At 35.3% G+C, this 21,368-nt stretch overlaps 1 protein-coding gene across 8 annotated transcripts in view; it reads right to left on the bottom strand.

Annotated features, from left to right (window-relative positions):
• CTNNA3 (catenin alpha 3) overlaps window positions 1-21,368 on the bottom strand; it is a 1,858,220-nt gene that overhangs the window by 685,678 nt on the left and 1,151,174 nt on the right. For all 8 annotated transcript variants that reach the window (XM_050805650.1, XM_050805648.1, XM_050805652.1 and 5 more), the window contains one exon: window positions 2,346-2,438. In XM_050805650.1, coding sequence (XP_050661607.1) covers window positions 2,346-2,438 — 93 coding nt within the window. The remainder of the gene's footprint in view (window positions 1-2,345; window positions 2,439-21,368) is intronic.

Below are 21,368 nucleotides of genomic sequence, written 5' to 3'. Positions count from 1 at the left end.
AGGGTAACAGAAACCATCAAAAGCAAAACAGCAGGCAAGGAGGATTACTGTAGATGTAACATATTTATTAATGGAAAGATTCAATATCTGAAAGGGGTCATTCTCTAAAATAAGCTATAATTCAAAAAATTTTAACGTTTTAAATCTAACTTCTAATGTTTTTTCATGATACTTGATAAGTTAATCCCAAAAGTTATATAAAAATTAAGAATGACAGCTATAATTTAAAGAAAAAAAAAAACAGGATGAGCCAGCTTGCCTAGAAGATATCAGGATTTAATGTAAAACCATGCTTAAAACATTATGCTACTGTTACAGGGATAGAGAAATAGACCAATGGAACAGAATAGAAAGTCCAGAAACTTGTGTACCTTGAAATGTTTCACTTTGTCTATCAACCTATCTTTACATGTGGAACAAACTAAAAATAATTATACATTGTTATATATGTATTATATATATATTTAATGCATTGTATAAACTTGTATATGTGTATGTGTATTTATGTTTATAAGTATGTATGAACATGTATACAAATATATATTAGATAATGGAAATATTTGTAAGTCTTCATGGGATATGTGTGAAACAATGGTAGAATTTCACAGTAATTGAGAAAAGATCAACTATTTAATATATGATGGTGGCCCAAATGTCAACACTACAAAATGAAACGATCTCTACCTCATGTTAGACATAAAAATATATTTCAGAAGGAATAAATATCTGTATGTTGAATAATAATACTTTACTCTTTTAACAACATAATGTGGGAAATACGTGACATATTTGTTGGTAGAATGTCTTAACAAGGCACAAAACCACAAACCAGGGCACACAGTAGGTGCTCCATAACTACATATTAAAATAACTAAAAGATAAATCATATGTTTACGTTAAAGTTCTTAAAGTCTGCGACTGAAAAATTATTTTTAAAATTTTTCAAAAGACATGGGCAACAGAGATATTTTTAACAAACCTAAGCAAATTAATTACAAAAAAAGACAACCTAACTAAAATTGGAAAATTCGTAAAGGATGTAAGCAAGTCACCGAATTAGAAAGTCAAATAGTCAATAAATATTTGCGAAAAGAATGTTCTTACTAGGAATCAGAAAATTACACATTAAAACCAATGAGAGATACTTAATACTTTCAGATTGAAAAGGCATTTTAAAAAGTGATAACCCTGAGCGTTATCCACAATGTGCAGAGATGAGAACACTTACAGAGTGTTGATGGGAGTATATTTCATTCAACTACCTTAGAGACCTCGTTGGAGTATTCTGTTCCCTCTGGAGTTTCATAGAAAATTGACATCAGTTGGGAGATCTCAGCTGCAGGTCCTCTAGCCTCCACTTTTCCAGCTTGTTCTTACTTGTTAATCAACATTAAGTCCAAAGACACAGTTTCTTTCACAGTTTCCTCAATATTCTTAGAGATGAAATTGTCAGCAAGGCAAATCAAGAATTTAACACACGCTCTACGTTTTGTAGAATGAGAATCTCAGGAGACATCCAGAGAATTAAAGTCCCTAATCTTTGTTATATTTCTCATCCTTATAACATCTGTGGTCTTCATTAGGAAGTATCCATATTATTTCCTGCTTCTTCTCAGACAAGAGTGTTTAAATTGCCCTATGTGTATGTTGATTCATGGCTTCAAAACTATTTGTCATGTAGAAATAATTCCCTAAAAGTGTGTCACTCTTCAGATTTTAAGAAACATCTGAATTACTGACAAGAAAATATTTCTTAACTTTTTTCAAACACATATCTTTTTTGATAAAAGAAAAAAAGAGTCAATCCTTTCAACCCATTTGAAATTTCAAAATAAATAATCACTAAAAACAAATCAAATCATTTGGACCAAGCACCATTGCCTCAGGAGATTCCAATATGGCCACTTAAGGAATGTCAGTGTTTTTCTCTATTCTCTTTTTAAGAATCACCTTAGGACAATTCAGTCCTCCATGCTTCAAATAAACATTTTGGCTGAGCATGGTGGCTCACGCCTGTAATCCCAGCACTTTGGGAGGCCAAAGTGGGCAGATCACTTGAGGTCAGGAGTTTGAGACCAGCCTGGCCAACTTGGTGAAACCCCATCTCTACTAAAAATACAGAAATTAGTCAGGCATGGTGGCGCATGCCTGTAATCCCAGCAACTCAGGAAGAAGAGGTTGCAGTGAGCCGACATTGCGCCACTGCATTCCAGCCTGGGCTACATAGTGAGACTTGGTCTCAGAAAAAAAGAAAAAAAAATAGTGTATTTTCATATGCATAAAAGCATTAGGAATTAATTATATATAATTTTACAGACAAAAAGACAGTAACTTAGTTATCATACCTGTGGACACAAGGTTTCCAAATGATTGGCTGCAATTTTGACAATTTTAATTCCATCTTCATTTGTTGACATGGAACAAGCAAGATTTGCCACCTTAAATACAATCCAAAATAATGAAAATTATTTTAGATTATCAAGGAAATGCAGCAACACTTATACTGAACAAGAGCATGTACACATTCATTGAGAATCTCAATGACAAAGAACATTCTCAAAAACATCACTGATATCCATTTTATGAAAGAATTCAGATAATCTATCAAAGCAAATAACAATAGAAGGACCTAGAGAATTGTTTAAAATGAGGAGAGACTAGTGAGTGAATCTGTAAACCCTGTACAGTCTCTTGGTATCCATATCTAACCCATAATAAGAAGCTATTATGAGACTGGAAAAAAAATGTTTATGGATTGAATGCTAATAGGTTTTTGGAATCTCATATGATTGTGATTTATTTTAAATTAGTAATTGGTTTATTATTTCCCAGAGGTCTATTACTCATATTTAAGTTGCATTAAGTATGACTGTATATTTATATGTTTTGTTTGTATCAAATACACTACAAAGCTGAACAAATACAAGATAATTAACTTCTTCCTGCTCTTGATTTTCCACTACAACTTCATGGGTACTGTTTGACATTCCAGCAGTGCATTTGATTCAAGCATTAGTGACACCCAAATTTCTCTTATATTATTGCTTTTGAAATTTACATTTTCTTCCAACAAAATGAGTGCTCTTTTAATTACCATTATGTCCATGACCTAAATCCAAGGTTTATAAATACTTTCTTCCGACCATGAAAGAGCCACGATAAAGAGTGGGAGATTATTTTCCCTTCCTCTGAACCTCACTCTTGTTCAACATTATTCTTACTAACAGAGTAAGGCTTATGGACAGAGGCAATGTTTTCTCTGATCTATAAAATATATCATTATCTTTATCATTGCAAGGAGATACTTGATCTAATAATTTTTCTATCTTTTAAAATATCTCTGTCAATTGTTTTATACTTTAACACATTGCAGTTTTTCCTGCTAAGATCTAAAATACATCCAGTTGTGGAGAAACCACGCATTAGCCACATGCAGTAGAAATAAACAACATATGACTTAGGATCACTATTTTAAGAGTACCACAAAATGTTATTGAAATGGATTTACAGTATTTGCTTTTTTATAACATTTATTTTAATATGCCACCAGTGAAATAACGCCTTGGTTTTCATTCACATATAATGAAATAACAGCCATACATTATTTAACTGTGGAAGGGCATTGTTCACTTCATTAATGTACATGGGGATGGCTTACTTGAAAAGGTCTTTTGTTGGCTTGAAGGTCACCATGCCTCAACTTTCATATCTGACACATAATTAGCACATTTGTGAGTTATTTGAAAAGGGCAACAGTATTTGTGCCCCTTTCTACTCCCCAAACCCCAATCACTAAAAGTGAAACTTGACAGTTTAATTGCTTTAAATATGTATTATATTAATTTACACTGCATTTGCAAAAAATACTGACCTGTAAATTTGAGCACTGTTTGTTTAAAGTAAAAAAAATAAAAATAAAAATCATTGGCTCAATGTGGTCAAATTATAAGAATGATGGTTAACCCAAAGCTTAGAAATTACAGAAAACTGTCCTTTGTAGATACTCTTTTACTTTACTTACTCATATTTAATGTATCCTCATTTTCTTCTTTTTCCTTTTGAAAATATGCATTCTTCTTCCAGACATTGGCTAGCCACTAGGCTTATTAAAAGCCAATTAAGTGACTGACATAGTATGGAAATTATGTTAAACACAGTTTGTGTCCATATTAAGAGAATTAATTTTATACAACCCTCTAATGAAAATACAACACAACTGAAAGTTGTGTTTTCTACTTGAAGTTTTCTTCTCAGTCTCATCATACTAACACTCTTTTTGTCTTCATTTATTCTATGCCTGCACATACCTGAACTTCTCCTTACCAGAACTGTTTTGTCAAATAAAGTTTCTACGTAATAGAGTATATTTCAAAGTAAGTGCAGTTTTAGTGCTATTTTGTACAAACAAGGTCAAATTTTAAGATACTTAGTATCTGTGACAAAACAGACAAGTGTTAGAAATAAACGATCTTTACATTTCAAATGTGAATGATTTTGTGACGTATTTTCTAACGTGACATCCATGTGTGAATGAAAGCCAAATTTCTTCTAATGATGATTCTTCCTAAATTCTGCATGGCTCTTTAGTCAAGTATGTTCCCAAGAACAGTAGAAATGTAATTCCCTCTGGTCAAAGAATACAACCGGCAAATAAGATGTTTTGTAAAAATAGTTTTAGATATTTGGACATTTGATATCCTTTGTGTATCTGGGAAAAATTTGGGCAAAGCTTTGTTACTATTCATAAGATCTCTGTAGCATGTTTCTGCTCACTAAGGGAAACAAGGATATCGGGAGTTTTTGGAGACAAACAGATCTGGGTGTGAACCCAATCCCACAGTTAATAAGCTTCTGATCATGAGCAAGATATTAAATTATTTGACCTTGTTTTGTCACCTATAAAATGGTTATGATAATGACTACCTCACTGGGATGCTTTGAGAATTCAATGAGAAAATGTATGGGGAGAGTCTGATACCTGGTGGCCTTCACCATGTATGAACTGCCTTCCATTTAATCTATCTCTCAACTAATGGAAAAGAAAAAGAAAAAAAGAAAAAAAAGAAATTTCACTCTCTCAGAGGTTTTGTAGAATGGAAGCCTCAGGAGCCTAAAGAAATTTAACAGTATATCTGACCCAAGAGCTACAAACTCAAATGCTTTCAAGAGCCCTGCAGGGGATACAAACATTGAGTCTCCATTGACTCAGCGGTAGGGTGGGGTGGTGGGTCCCCAAACAAAATGATTGTGTATGCCCCGCTGAAAGGCATTCGTTAAAACAAGCCAAATGAAAGGAAAAACTCAATGTCTTAGCCAAACTAACGTCTGTTGGCTTACTTTAGTTCATAAGTCACCATTTTGTGACCTCTAACCCCACTCTCTAATCCTATATTGTATAAATAAGAAAACAAAATTAAGCAGGGGGATAAAACATACTCAAATCAACCAATGGCAGGGCGACTATTAACTAGCAATATGTGTGTGTCTTTTTTGCTACCCTGAAGAAAGTCTTGAAAAGCATTCTTGCAGTGAAATGATTGACCAGACTTTTTATTGATATTGTACTACGGCCTTCACCAAGTCTACAAAAAGCAGAAGCTAAATTATCCTAAATAAACGGGACGAAAGGTAGTTAGTTAAATTTACACATTTATTGAAAAGAGAAACCTGGGACAAAATGTTCTTTCATTTGTTACAAAAGATTAAATTATATCCTTAAAATAATTACCAATATTGTAGTAATTTAAAAACAAACAAGAAGTCTTCAAACAGGGATATGCGTCTTGATATGACAGGAGAGTGAAGTTTTGTATTAGCATCCCTCTCTTGCAGCTCTTTCTTTCCCACCATTTCTTCTGTCCTCTAAAACGTATGGTATATTCTAGGCCCTTTAAACATAGCTGACCTTACTGCCCTATTTGGGCTCTAAAAAACATTGTAAATGAAAACGCCTGGCCAGACAATTCCTCACCTGAACAATAGTGTTGATATTTGTTCCCTTCTTTCTGGTTCCTAGTTCATTTTTTAATTAATTAATTTATTTAGAGATATAGTCTTGCTCCGTCACCCAGGCTGGAGTGCAGTGGCTCGATCTAGGCTCACTGCAACCTCTGCCTCCTGGGCTCAAACAATCCTCTCACCACAGCCCCTCAAGTAGCTGGGACTACAGGTGTGCGCCACCACACCTGGCTAATTTTTGTATTTTTTGTAGCGATGGGGTTCCGCCATGTTGGCTAGGCTGGTTTCCAACTCCTGAGCTCAAGCGATCCATCCGCCTCAGTCTCGCAAAGTCCTAGGATTACAGCCGTGGGCCAAGGCACATGTTCCAGTTCTGTACACTAGTTAGTATGTTTCTGTCATGATTTCCATTTGCTGGACTTTGAGTCTTTCCTTTCACTCAGCAGAGAACATAGTATCCTTCACTCTCTAACCCAGGGTTTCTGGTGAGAAATTCCCTGTTGTGGAGCCTGGCGTTGTAGAATCCTGACCCCTAGGCTAGTTCCATCCCTCACTCTCTATCAAGGTCAGGAGAATGAGCATGCTTGACATAAAAGAATGACTCACTAGTGGTAGAGCCAGGGACAGCAATAAAACAGATATTTTGAGATGGGGAATTTCCCCAATGACCCTTTACAAATATCTACTATACTATAGGTTAAGTCTGCTTTTCATCATTATTTTTTTTTTTCTAATCTGGTAAAGATATTCTATGTTAAATATATTGAATGTCAGCACATGGTATGTTTTAACATTCTAGTATTAAGTTTTATCTGAAATCTCAGGAGCACTGGTAGTGTTCTCAGTCATCTTAGACAACTGAAATGGAATCATTGTTAGGAATGAGTACACTATTTGGACAGCTGCTTATCACACATCATGCAGTCTGTCACCGAGAAGTTCCCACACGGGTATTTACCTGTAATGTGGTCTCTCCAGAACACGAAGCAAACCTCGATGTTTGCTGAGATTTTCATTGTCACACATTCATTGTTTATATATTGTTCACATAGTTAATTGTTATATCATGTCACCACGTGTCCTAGCTCTCAATGGGGGAGAAAGGTCACCGTCTCATTTTCATGCATTTTCCCATCTGGCAGTTGGTCATGCAACTCTTGTGTAAACACTTGCAGAGACAGAGAATTTACTGTCTTGCAGGGCAGTCTAGTCCCATTGCAGGACAGCCCAAAGTTACAAAGTTACACAAGTTATGAAGTTCTTCTTTATAAGGAGATGAAATAGTTCTCTCAACTTTCTCCTACTTGTTCTAGAATCCAGAACGGCAAATATCTTTGATAATGGAAATAAAATGGGGTCTACAGAAAATTCAAATCAATAGTCCTCAAATTGTGGGATAAGAGAGATGGTAAGAATAATAGAATCACCAGTAAATAACTATTAAAAAGAAAAGTTCAATTCCCTTCTGTCAAGATATTCTGATTTATTAAGTGTGTATATGCATGGAAGTCAGAGGTGTAAGGGATGTATACTTAGATTTTTTAAAAGTTCTCCCAGGTGATTCTGATATACCACCTCCCCCACCCCCAATACACACACACAACAACAACAACAACAACAACAATACACACATGGCAACACACAGATAGATACTAGGATTTTGGTTAATTTTTATTTGTTTGAATAGACATTCTTTCCTGAAGATAAATGTGCTGAGGTGAAAGTCTAAAAAAGAATGACCTGAATATTTACGGGATAGCATAGGAAGTTAAATAGAAAGCTTCACAAATTAGAGGCAAGAAATAATGACTTAAACTTCTACTTGAGAAACAGAGAAAAAGTTAAAAACTGAAATAAGAAATTCAAGTATAGGATATTTCTGGCCTTCCATCCAAAATCCATTCCTCCTTTTGGTAATAACACCGATTTCCCTCGGAGAACAGCTCTTTCTCTAACCTAGTGGTGTAAAGTCTTGGTACGACTGTCAATCAAGGATCCTGGTCCTCCCCTAGGTTTAGCCTGGGCATATCCATCACTTACTACTGCCACCTACAGCCCTGAATCACTCTTTGTTCTGTGGAATATTAGCCTGCTTTCATTTTTATTTATGTGCATTATCTTGTGTCTTCCAATAAAGTCTTTATTTTCTTTTTTAGTAAGCCAAATGTATTTTATTTTACATACAACCAGAGAACCACGATACTTAGTAAGTACTGAGCCAGAAACTTATACTCCAGGAATGTACTAATCTCAGATGGATACTTTCAGCAAAGTTGAAAGCTGGTAATGTATAACCATAATTATTTCTGTGAAAGGCACCTTCTCATTAAATGCCTGCCTCTGGGTTTAGTCAGCCTGCATGTCCTAGTGTCAGGGAAAAATGCAAGGAAGGAGACAGTCATTTCACTTCCTGCAAATATAGATAAGTGTCTTCCTTTGACGATCTAATTCTTCAGTGTCTATTAGAACATGTGGCGTATCAGGTACAAGAGAACATCTAATTCTTGAAGAAAATAATTTATCATTTTTGAGTTTATCTTTCAGAAAGCTGTTCATTCTGTTTGAAAACCACCCCTCACATACTCTTTGAAAATCATACCTATACTTCAAGGCCTGGATCAAATATTGTCTCTTCCACAAACTATTTTCAGATGCCCAGGATCCATATCTTCATCTTCCCGCACTCTCGTGTTATAGCAAATTCTCATTCTCCCTAAGCTCACTTATGTATCTACCAGATGGTGAGCTGCTTGAGGTTAAAGACGATGATATATTTTTTTAAAAATATTTTTCCCATCCAGTTAAATACCCTGAAAATAGTATTTCGTCTATGTAAATAAATAAAAATAATAATTTATCTCTATCTGGAACTAAATCATCAATATAAATTGCTGTCAATTGTGTCTGAAATTAACACATTTGGTGAATTCTATTTTTTAAAGTCCTGTGTACAACTTAATCTGTTCATTGGAAGCTGTGTCCTTTCTTCCACTCCTTCCTAATAAAAATGATCCTAATTCTGTACCATATTAATATAAAGGTAAAAATTATTGCTTTAGGTTATGGGGAGAAATATCTGAGAAAAGGAAGTCCTTAGGTTATTAAACTTAACTGCCCTGAGTGGATTTCAGTCTGGCTATGTATATTCATTGGAAACATCAAGATTTGACAAATCTGTAGCAAAGATACAAATAAACAGAGAAAAACTTTGAATATAGGTGTGGAAATAATCTAGCTGAAACAGGTTATTTATTTTTAACTTGTATTGGCAAAGGAGACTTGGACTTCTTTCTGAATTTAGAAATGAATGGCGGTTCATAAAAGCTTGTGAAGAAGCATGAAGAAGGAAAAATGGTGTCTATGCTCCTTGGACATGGTAGCAAGTAGCAAAACTACAGTCACTAGCCAAATCACTGACAGATGGAACACTAGAAGTTCTTCAGGTTGGTGGGAGATAGCAAGAGTTGAACTAGATACTTTGAGTTTGAGTTGCCACTGAGATACATAAGAAGACATAAACTATATATAGTTAGATGTGTAGTTAAAAGGGGGTCTTCAGTAGAGTAGAGATATTAAGAAGTTACTATTTTATTCATGGTAATTAGATATTATGTGAGGAGAAAAAGTTCTTGGAGTATATAAGATATTAATATTTGTTAGGCAGAAACATGAGGTTACTCCTTCAATGAGTTTTAGAAAAAGTGGCCAGAGATCAGAAAGGTGACCCACTATACTGTGATGTCATGGAGACCAGGAGAAGAAAAGGTTTCAAGAAGATGATATCATATATCAAATGCTGAGAGGACAAGTAAGATATCCCTGAAAATATCCAATTCAGCCACAGAGACAACCATGCTAATCATTCCTAGAGTGTTCGAGTGAAATGATGATGGTTAAACTAGCCGGGCATGGACAGAGGACTGTGTATGGGGTGAAGTAGCCCCATGAGTCTTATGACTCAAGGCAGAGAGCTACAGGTCGCTTGGATAATACTCATTCTCACATTCTCACATATATCCATTTTAAAACATTTTATCTCTCAGTAATATCCCAAATCATGTATTAGGTTGGTGCAAAAGTGATTGCAGTTTTTGCGATTACTTTTAAATGGCAGAAACCGCAATTACTTTTGCACCAACCTATACTTTTGCTGTCCTCTACCCTAGGTAAGATTTTGATCAGTTTTCTTTAGTTTATTCTTGTTCCAATTTTAGCTTTTGTTGTCAACAAATATTCTTTCTCTATGATATGTTCACATTGCAGCCCACAATTTTTTTCAGATGCAAATTTGGTTTCCCCATCATCACCTTCCCATACCCACATCATACCCCCATCCCTGCTAGATCTTGCAGTGCGGCCCAAGAGTCATCATGTGTAGTTCTTGTTCTCTCTGTGCTTCAGCTGTATCAATGTACTTTTGTGCATCAATGCTTGCTTCTGCCAGAAAACATCTGTACATACTGTTCTCTGTTGGCTGGAATGCTCTCTTCCTCCCTTTTCACAGCTACTTTCAAACCACTTATACTTGCTTAACTGCTATCCATCAGATCTCTGCTCAAACGTAATTCCTTAGAAAGTTTTTCACCAACACTGTCCTCCACCTCCACACAGAATACCTGAAACCTCTGCCCACCTAAGTCAGATTTTTCCTTCAGAGCATGACTCTCAATTTGTAATTATATATTCACTTGGGGAGATTATTTGATTAGCATACATTTCCCCAGGTTTATAAAAGCAGGGACCACACCTGTATTTGCTCCTCATTCAGCCCACAGTGCCTAGTACCTGACACACAGTAGATAATCAATAAATAGTTCTTCAGGGAGTGAATGAATGCATGAATGTCTGAATCAGTATGCTTGAGAATGTATCATCTTCTTGATGAACATGAGATGAAAAAAGGAAGAAAAATGGGTTTGAAGGGAGGAGACAGCAGCAGAAATTCAGGACAAGAAATAAAGGAGAATGAAATTTTTCTTTTGAAATTTATTTGCAATATTCTACAAAGGCTTAGACAACTGGACTTCAAAGAAAAGTAACATGTTTCTCTTCTAGTCTGGACATCATACTTAACAAGGCTTCAGGGGCAGCTTCTTTCAAGTTTTACCTTCACTTAAGATACCAAATTTGGAACTACTGAATAGGTCCCAATTTAGCTTTTAATTTATTTATTTTTAATCAAGTAAAGTAACTCTTCAAAGGGCCCAAGCTGGATGCCAAATGCCGGCAAGTGTGGCAGATGGAAAGAGACACAGTAACTTCCGTCAACAAATCCGGAAGCTTCATTGTCTATTTCAGAATGTAATATATGCTCTGCTTCTGATAATGGCAGAAAGAGCTGTGATCTCCCCATGTTAGCACCCGAGTGACCTCTGGCTAACAAGTCGGCCCTTCTCTTTCTCCTAGTGAAGCAGTGCTGCTTTGCTTCCCTTGGTAGTAATAAGAAATGACTATGAATTACGGGTTCTGTAGAATATTTAACTAGTATAACTGTGCTGTAAAAGCACATAGCAAAGTGCAGGGAAACAATTTCATCAACTAACAAATATTGATTATTCACCTATTATGTGGGCTGGGAACGGTCAGGGAAATCATAGAAGTCAAAATCAATGAAAGTGAATCTCAATAAGCACAATCTATTTAAAGGGACACGTGAAAGGATCTAAGACTAAAACTCTAAGTCTCCAAATACTATAACAAGATAGAGGTAGGTGAACTTCATAGAGATGACTGTAGTAAGAGTGTTACATGGAGATAAATTATTACTTAGGAAATTCATATTCTCTTGAACTTTGCAACTCAAGCTGCTTCCCAAATTTTATGAATCCTCAATTACACAATCCGGTCTCTGATATTAGTTTTGCTTTACCTCTCTGTCTTTGGTCATCCATCTATAAGATGAGGAACAGATTGACTTCATTTCTAGACCTCTTTCCATTTCAATAATTTTGTTTTACTGCTTATATAACTGATAACAAAATTAGACAGAAATTAGACAAAGGAGCAGAGCTATCAGTCAACTTTTCTATTAATTTAAACATGAATTTGTAGATGAAATATTAGCCAATTTAATTCAACTGTGTAATAAAAACTAGTAATAAAAGCAAGACAATGCCGTTTATTCCCAGAATGAACAAATGACTCATGATTGAGAGATCTAACAATGAAATTCCTTGTTTACCAGATATCAATAGATTTTTAAAAAGCATTGATGACAGGTTTATGCCTATTCTGATTAAAGTGAAGCAAAACTACACTAAAAAACAAACTCAAAACCTTAGCAATCTATGAATAGGAAGAATAATTCTTAATCTAAAACAAAACCAGAAATTTCCAGGAGGTGTCATGCTCAAAAGTCAAGATTAAGATAAGCATTCCCACTATTATGGAGGTTAATCAATATTTTACTCAAGGTTCTAGTAAATCTAAATGAATAAAAAAAAGCAATAGCTGCAAATATTAACAAATAATTATATTTATTCCCAGGTCTCAAAATTGTCTACCTAGGGAATGCAAGATTATCTGAAAACTGTTATTACTATTGAGTAATCAGTAACGCTTCTTCAAGCAGAATGAATGAGAGATGAATAATATATTTTTCTACATATTATAAAAGTTTTCATGACAAAATTTGTTATAGTAACTAAATATCATAAATTTCATAGTAGTATATATCTATTGAAATAAACACAATTATAAATATGTGTGCATATGTATATATGTATTAAATTTTACTTAATGATGTAAAAAAAGAATGGAATGACTAGTGAGAAATATCAGATTCCTGGATGGAAAAACTCAGTATTGTAAAATATAATGTTATCTCTCACAAAATTTGTCTATTAAATTTATAGAGCTATATTGAACTTAGGTAAATTTTAATGTGCATTTGGAAGAATATATGAAAGGCTGTCAAATAAGTTTTATAAAAAAGGGGAATGGGCCGGGTGTGGTGGCTCACGTCTGTAATCCCCGCACTTTGAGAGGCTGAGGCGGGCGAATCGCCTGAGGTCAAGAGTTTGAGACCAGCCTGACCAACATGATGCAACCCCATCTCTACTAAAAAACAGAAAAATTAGCCAGGCTTGGTGGTGCATGCCTGTAATCCCAGCTACTTGGGAGACTGAGGCAGGAGAATCACTTGAACCCAGGAGGCAGAGGTTTCAGTGAGCCGAGATCACGTCATTGCACTCCAGCCTGGGTGACAAGAATGAAACTCCATCTCAAAAAAAAAAAAAAAAAAAGAATGAAGAAAAGTATTATGTGCCAATAATTAAAAGCACAAAAATTTAGTGTTTTTCAGGGTAATGGGAAAAACATATTGGTGATGGCCCAATTTCCTGCTATCTACTTTCAGGAAAAAAGTACAATGCATGTAAAAAGACGAGAATATATTACTACATAAAAATTTTTAAATGTCAAAATATTGAAAATAAAGTTAAAATACAAAAGATAGGCAAAAATGTGTTTTTATATTTGATAATAAAAATATTATCCATAGGTATAAATAGCTCCTAAGTATCAACAGACTTTACATATGAAATATGACTAATAAATAAATGAAAAGATTCTCAGTCTACCTCTTGATTTATTAAGTAGGATATGCAACTAACGCAAGAAAATTACGTTTTTTTGCTTGTCAGATCAGAAATATGTAAAACGTTTGATACTATCCAATACTGCTGAGAATATGGGGACACAACTGGGAGGTAAATGGCCAACTTTTCAGAGAGCAACTTAGCTTCATCTATGAAAATTTAAAATGTTCAGAACTGTAGCAATTCAACTTAATGTAATCTGTCATTCAGAAATACTTGCATATGTGAATAGAGTCACAGCCACGTGAAAACTTTATTTGTAAAAGCAAAAATGAATGTAAATATTTAACAGTGAAGAATAAATTACATAATGATTCTGTGAAAAGGAAATAAATGTTCTGCTGCTATAAAATGTCTCAAGTATATAATTTTAAGTGAGATACTGCAGAATGGAAGGTATGATTCCATTTAAAGTTATTTACTTATTATAGGGCTGAGTGTGGCGGCTCAGGCCTATCTGTAATCCCAGCACTTTGGGAGGCAGAGGCAGGTGGATAACAAGGTCAGGAGATCAAGACCATCCTGGCTAACATGGTGAAACCCCGTCTCTACTAAAAATACAAAAAATTAGCCGGGCATGGTGGCGGGCACCTGTAGTCCCAGCTACTCGGGAGGCTGAGGCAGGAGAATGGCGTGAACTCAGAAGGTGGAGCTTGCAGTGAGCTAAGATCACGCCACTGCACTCCAGCCTGGGCGACAGAGCGAGACTCTGTCTCAAAACAAAACAAAAAAAATTTATTTAAAATTATGTATAAATGCAAAGTATAATGTCTACAGTGATAAATTCCCACTGTTAATTTGAGTTATATATGGGAGAGAAGGTAGGATTACTATTGCTATGAAGAGAAGTATCCCCTTTTAACTATGTTTCTATATTGACTGAAGTTCTTCCAAGTATATTTTTCACTATATTAACAATGAAATTAGTTTTTAATTTACAAAAAAAAAGTGACTGATGAAATAGTTCTATATGTATTGACATGGGAACACACCAATGACAAATAGAACAGGTAATAATCTCATTTATGAAAGATGGGAAGCTTTTGTGTATGCATATGGAAATGTGCTATCCAAAATGATCCTCCCCAAAATGGCAATTGTGATGATCTCTGAGGAGTGAAAATCAAGGTGAGTTCAACTTTCCTTTTCTATATTCTTAATAATTTATAATTTGGCTTATTATAATAAAAATGAATCATTGAAGAGAACAAAACCTGTCTACACCTGTATGTGAATTTTTACGACCAATCAAGATAATTGTATTAATCATGACACTTATTGCAAAGCCTAAAGATATTGAACCATTTATAAATAAGGTTTCCAGAAAATATACATATATAATGATTACACAGAAAAAAATGCCGCTAAGCAGAAAATAGTTTTCATGGTCTCATATGCTGTTATGTTTAAAATGATGATTCACAAAAATGATTGGGAATTCACAGTAGGGAAACCAGGCACTGGTTTTACCTTGTCTTAATGTCAAATAATGGCACAAAAACAAGTCAATTAAAGCTTATTATCAATGACAAAATCAGACCAGCCAATATTGATCTTAATAATGAATCTAAATTCAACATGTTTGGAAAGGTACTCTGTGAATGGTGTGTGTGTGTGTGTGTGTGTGTGTGTGTGTGTCTGCAGCAGATATAAGGTAATGACTCTTATGATTGAATAATTGTAATACGGTCCTACATTTCTTTCTTTTTCCTATCTTACACCTCCAATTCTATTCAAATTTGTGTCTGAACTTCTTGTTCCTCTCAAATAAGTCATTAAAGATGAAAATATTCATTTGTCTAAGTGGATATATGTCAACATTGTTCTGCGAAAGAGGTATCAGTATGCTGTGTCAGAATGTGCCATCACAAAAGAAGCAAATAAGATGAAAACACACATACACACAAACTCAAACATATTTGGCTGTTACAGTATTATTGCTTCCAATAAATTATGAGAAATATATGTTACATAGCTCAAATTGAAGTCTGCAATGTAGACTGCTCTAAGAGTCCCATTTTGCCAAATTTATTTCCCTTTTAGTTTGGAACAATATATAACTGTAAATGGACACACACACCTCATATTGCTGTGTGATGTAAATTATAATGGTAAAACCAGCTAGATAGTTTATTCAAGGTCCCTCTCTAAATTAAGCTATTATTCACCTCAGAACCACCACTCAAAGGATAAAAGTATGTGTCACCTGCCTAGTAAATTTAATATAACAAACAGTACCAAATAAAATCTATTTAACTACCAAAGAATGAAACAAATCGAAACTATAAATTAAAGACAGGATTAAGTGTTGTTTCCTGAACTAGTGTTATACTTTGTTGTCAGCTGAGGTCAAGCATAAATATGAAGCATGCAGGTCTAATAAGTATTTATTAATAGGATCATTGTGTAAAGGGTAGATGTCAAAACAATGCTATAATTAGCTTTCATTATCATTGAAATTGCCATCAAATTTCAAAGCAATTTTATGACCAGTGACCTGATTTCTCACATGGCAGAAAGAGAAGGGATTTTCTTAAAGAGAGAGACAATATATTAAAGCCAATATAAAGTTTTTAGTGAGTCTAATTCTGAATCAGCATATTTTGTACATATTGCACTGTTCAAATGCTACCATGGGAACAGAAGGTGTTGTATAGGACAAAGTTAATTGAATTGCAATTTCGTAAACTTCCTGGATGTGGATGAGACCATCACTATCACCTGATTCCCTAACTAATCATGAAATACACACCCAGATTCATTCCTTACTTTCACAAAAGAACGGGCCTCTTAGTAGAATGACAGTTGGCAATCAATCATCTGGCAACTTCTATCTTGGAAGACACCATAACAATAGTCTGTGAAGCTACTTTTTTCCTGTAGGCATCTATTTATTATGACTTTGAAGGAAATAGGCAAAGAAGCTTTGAAATCTATCATAATTATAATCCCAGAGAGAACCCCTTGTCTTTGAGTATAAATGGCCAATAATGAGTAAGACAAATTGAAAGAACACAGAGTATGTGTATGTATGATAGAGACGCTGTGTAAGTGTGTGTGCAGTGGAAGTGGGTCAAGCACATTTGTGTATGTATATATGAAGTCCCAGCAAAATTTACAAATGTGTGTACGTGCCATTATTAAATACTATGATTTCATATTCCTTCATTTTTGGGTCCCTGAATCTCATGAGGGCTCCTTGAATGTGTTCTGCATTTAATTATATGATAAAAATGAAGTATAGCTAATTATGTAATATAGAATTAAAAGAAAATAAAAGATTTAGGTCCTTTAACATTAGCAGGGGCATAAGTTATTATAGGTTTAATCTTAACTATCCCTGTACCTCTACAGCACACTGAAATACTGGACACATACTGTGAGTAGTGGCCATTACTAGAGGATTGGATAAGACACTTGCAGTGTAATCTTAGTGGTTTTTTAAAATATATATTATTTATGGTTCCCAGTAGCTCTAGAAGGAAGGAGGGAGGAGTAAGGAGAGATCTTGTATACTAACCTCTCATAATTAGAGCAAACCAACATATTAATTCTATTTCCACAAGGATAAACTGTGAAATCCTTGAAGATGGAAACCATCTTACTCCTCTTTTTGGTTCTAGATATTGCAAGCAATGGGTTCTTAAAGCTTCTGTTGAATACATTTAACCCAACATTGCAAATAAAATATTTTTCACATTGTCTTCTCTGTACATATTTATGATTGATCTCTTTACAGAGGCCTAAAGACAACAACAAAATCCACATATATGTATTATCTATCAGGCACTGGAGGAAGAAGAGAAGATGGAGAAAAGGTAGTTACCATGCTTCAAGAAATGAAAGATTTAGATATAAATACACAAGACATTTAGAGCTATGAATAATGAAAAAAATTTAAATGACAGTGTATACTATACTAAATGAGTAAAACACTAAATGCTGATGGGCTTCAGAACAAGGAGACAATGCAGTGAAGCTTTAAAAAATGTTAGCTGGATATTGTTTTTTTTAAAAAAAAGTCTTAAAACATGTGTTAATCTATAAACATAGAAATTTTAAGGCCGGGCGCGGTGGCTCAAGCCTGTAATCCCAGTACTTTGGGAGGCCGAGGCGGGTGGATCACGAAGTCAGGAGATCGAGACCATCCTTTTGAAACCCCGTCTCTAAAAATACAAAAAATAAGATTGTCTGTATAGCTACTCGGAGGCTGAGGCAGGAAAATGTGTTCAAAAAAAAAAAAAAAAAAAAAAAAAAAAAAAAAAAAAATAGAAAACATAGAAATTTTAATATTAATAAATCCCAGTATCAGAAGATTTTTGGATAAATCAGAAATGTTTGGTTTAAATACAAATTCTCTTTAAGAAATAGCGAATGGTCTAATGAAAACTATTATTGCAAATACTGAAAGTTACATTGTATGCCATTTTATTTCTATCCTTATTACAACACTTACTATGTATTTAGTTGGTTTCAATTCTTATCTCAAGTAACATGAAACTTAAATCAAAATTCAAGAAAGCAATGCTGCATTCAAGGTAGTTCCATGTACATCAGCCACATGGCACTACATGGCTGCACCAGCCAGGCCTGGATTCTCACCAGCATTGCTCCAAGGCTCTGAGTCTGAGCAGACCACAGGAGTTGGAGGGCATTTGCCATCAACTAGTCCAGTTTTTGACCCTGTTTCAGGAAGCTGGCTTGCTTGCACTGCACCTGGAGCCTTTCAAACCATTGTCACGCTCAGTCTCTGAAGAAAGAAATCCCACAGCGTTCTGGCTTTGCTCAGTGTATGAGCAAAAGTCAGGAGACAGGTTGCTTCCTTCCCTGGCTCTTGAGGGCAGAGGCTGAGCTTTCTCACCTACGAGATGGTAACCTTAATGAGCACCTCCCTCTTGGGACACAGAGTACAAAGTGTCCCGGATGCTCAGTAACCAGAAACAGAGAACGCCAGTAAAAGTCCAGTTCATTTCTCATCACCCAGGTTAGAGTCCTACCCTCACCTTCAGCCTCTGACTACTGTGGATCCCTCCTTCCCTTGGCTGCCAGTCTTTGGAAAGCACACCCACATCTCGTATCTCTCTCTCCTGTTGGTTAATTAACACTAATGGGCAGCTGCCATCCCTGCATAAAACCACAACCATGGCTGGATTGCTTGAGGGCTAATTACGCTGCTTGTCCAGGCACAATGTTTCTCTTCCTTCTAACAGCCTACCCTTTAGACCCTGATGGCTCATTATCACCTTCCATCACTGGAAGAACAAGACAAGACTTGTCAGCTGTGCCACTTCTCACATTTCCAAGAAAAAGCTTAAATCTAAGCAATGCCATTCTAGGCATTCTCTGCAAGGATTTTTAGCTTAGCAAAATCCCTCTTGCAATCTTTGTTCATAATTTCATCTCAAATTCTGAATTATCTTATTAAGAACTAGAAACTGTTCCTGCAAGTGACTTGTTTTTAAATTTGCTTTGCAGACATCTTTAAGGGTCACTGGCAACTCAAGTGCAATTCTTGATTTCCTCTTTCCCAGCACATTCTATTAAGCCTATTAATTTCAAATGAATGTATTTTCCCCGCATCTTCTAGAAGCGGACTTTAATTGAATGTAATATCCTCCTGCCGCTCCACCCCACCCCGACCCCCGCCTGGGTCCCAACTCTAGAGGTGGACTTCTGGGCGGGGGCAGGCAATCACATTCAATTGAAATTAATAGGCTTAATCTATTCACTTGAAATTAATAGGCTAAAATATGTTACTCTTTCTTTTCCCATACATAAACTAATGCTAGTCCCAGCTGTCTTCCTCCATTCATCTTCCACATCCTCTTTTTACAATGCCCACCCCATCATCATTCCTTCTCTGAAACTGAATTCAGTCTCTACAGAAGCAATGTACTGCTATGATCACAGCTGGTCCTTTCTAGTATCTCCAGGCATCACAGATGACCTACCTTTATTGATTTCTGGGCTCTGAACTACCATTCTTTTCTCTTTTCTCCCCCGCCCATTCATTATTCTCATCACACAGTTTCCTTCCCCTCTCATTAGCTGTCCCATCTTGTGGCATGCAAAATCCCTCATACATTCTGCTCTGTTCACATCACTGTCTCTGTGGTAAATAAAACATAACAAACAACATATTTTTTTTTAATCTTTTCACTTTAAAGATATATTCATGTGCTTTCTCTGTTGGTGAAATTCATTTCCTGTTGCTTTGGAAATAGAGTCTGTGAGCCAGGGGCTAGTTTTATATCTACGTTTAATAAATTGAATAGAATATTTTGCTATAATGCAGTAAGTGTACCTAAAATCACTGCTTTGGGAGCCACAAATTCATGAGGGAAAAGCCTCAAATGCTATGGTACATTCGTTGAGCCATAGAAAAAGAAATCAATTATAATTGCTTCTCCAGTTAAATATTATGAGTTACAGTGAGTATTTAAGATAGTTTTGAAAAAAAAAATTATTATTTCGGGATCTGCATCCTAGTTACAGTGGCCAGTTTTATTAGTGGGTCCAATAAAGTATTCATATTTATCCTTGCTCTGTCAGCAGGTGCTGATGAAGTAGAGGTTGCGCTATGAATAGATGAAGCAGTATGATTTGAAAAAAGGAGAAATGGCAGTATAGATATTGGAATCCAGAGAGAATGAACTTTCTTTACTGTTATATTTTGCTTATCTTCCATGAAGATGACTAACCCAAAGGATGTCATATTTGTGGTCCCCTCAAATATGTCCAGTTAGTGGAAACACATCCTATATTTTAGAGTATGACTCAATAATATAACTTTAAATCCTTCTAACTCTCCACTTTTTCATATTCTCCAGTAAAAAGATAAAACTCAAAGTATTTATTTAGAAGTCACTATGCAACCCTGTACTTTGGGAGTTCGTAACTACCTTAAAAAGACACATTCTGTAACAAGAATCATTCTAATACTGTGTGTCCTTTTATGTTTAACTAAGTATGCCTGTAAAGCAAAAATAACATGAATAAATTTACCAAGTCAAAGATTTTACTTCATATATGTCACTTTTAATTAAGTACTGTAGTCATTTTAAATCCCTGGGTAAGTTAAAAAAAAGACTCGTTTCTCTTCCACAATTATACTATGGATGAACTGTGCACTTCTCTCTCTCTCTCTCTCTCTCTCTCTCTCTCTCTCTCTCTCGCTCTCTCTGTATATCCACATATATTTAGATACATTTTACTTTAAGTGTTCAGAAGTCTTATGATTTCAAAAGGAATATGTGCTTAATTTAAAATTTTTGGAAAACACAGTTAAATATAAAAGAGTAAATACACAAAATACACATTTTCAGTGTGGCAGATAAACTCACCCAATGCCTACTCTCAACTCCTCTTTCCTTTGTCTTTTCTACCCTCTATTGCATATCATAGAGCTCTGGCCAGATTCCCTCTTCATATTGGATACATACATCTTCCAGCTGCTGGGGATAACTGGTATTGATCACTCATGGCATAGTCCTTCATTAGGAACTCTCCTAGGTTGTAGGAAACTACCTTCCCCAAGGCAATGTCTCTTCCCAAGGGAAGCCCACAAATAATGACAGAGTGAGTTAGGATGACAAAGACCTAGGCCCCTTGCCTCTACATGTGACAATTCTGAAAGGTCACCTGAGCTCCAGAGTCCCCAAGAGTTCAGGTAAGGTTTCAGTTGCAACCACATTCATTGCAAGCTAGCTGCTGCTTCTACAAAGTCCTACCTGTCTCCCTTCATTACAGGCTTAACTCTGAAGATTATTCCCCAGTAAATCTTCAGGATAGAACTATCCATATCAAAGTATA

This window comes from Macaca thibetana, chromosome 9 (genome assembly GCF_024542745.1).
Source record: "Macaca thibetana thibetana isolate TM-01 chromosome 9, ASM2454274v1, whole genome shotgun sequence".
Taxonomy (NCBI): domain Eukaryota; kingdom Metazoa; phylum Chordata; class Mammalia; order Primates; family Cercopithecidae; genus Macaca; species Macaca thibetana.
Note: the sequence above shows the minus strand (reverse complement) of the source record. Positions and strands in the feature narration are given on the sequence as shown.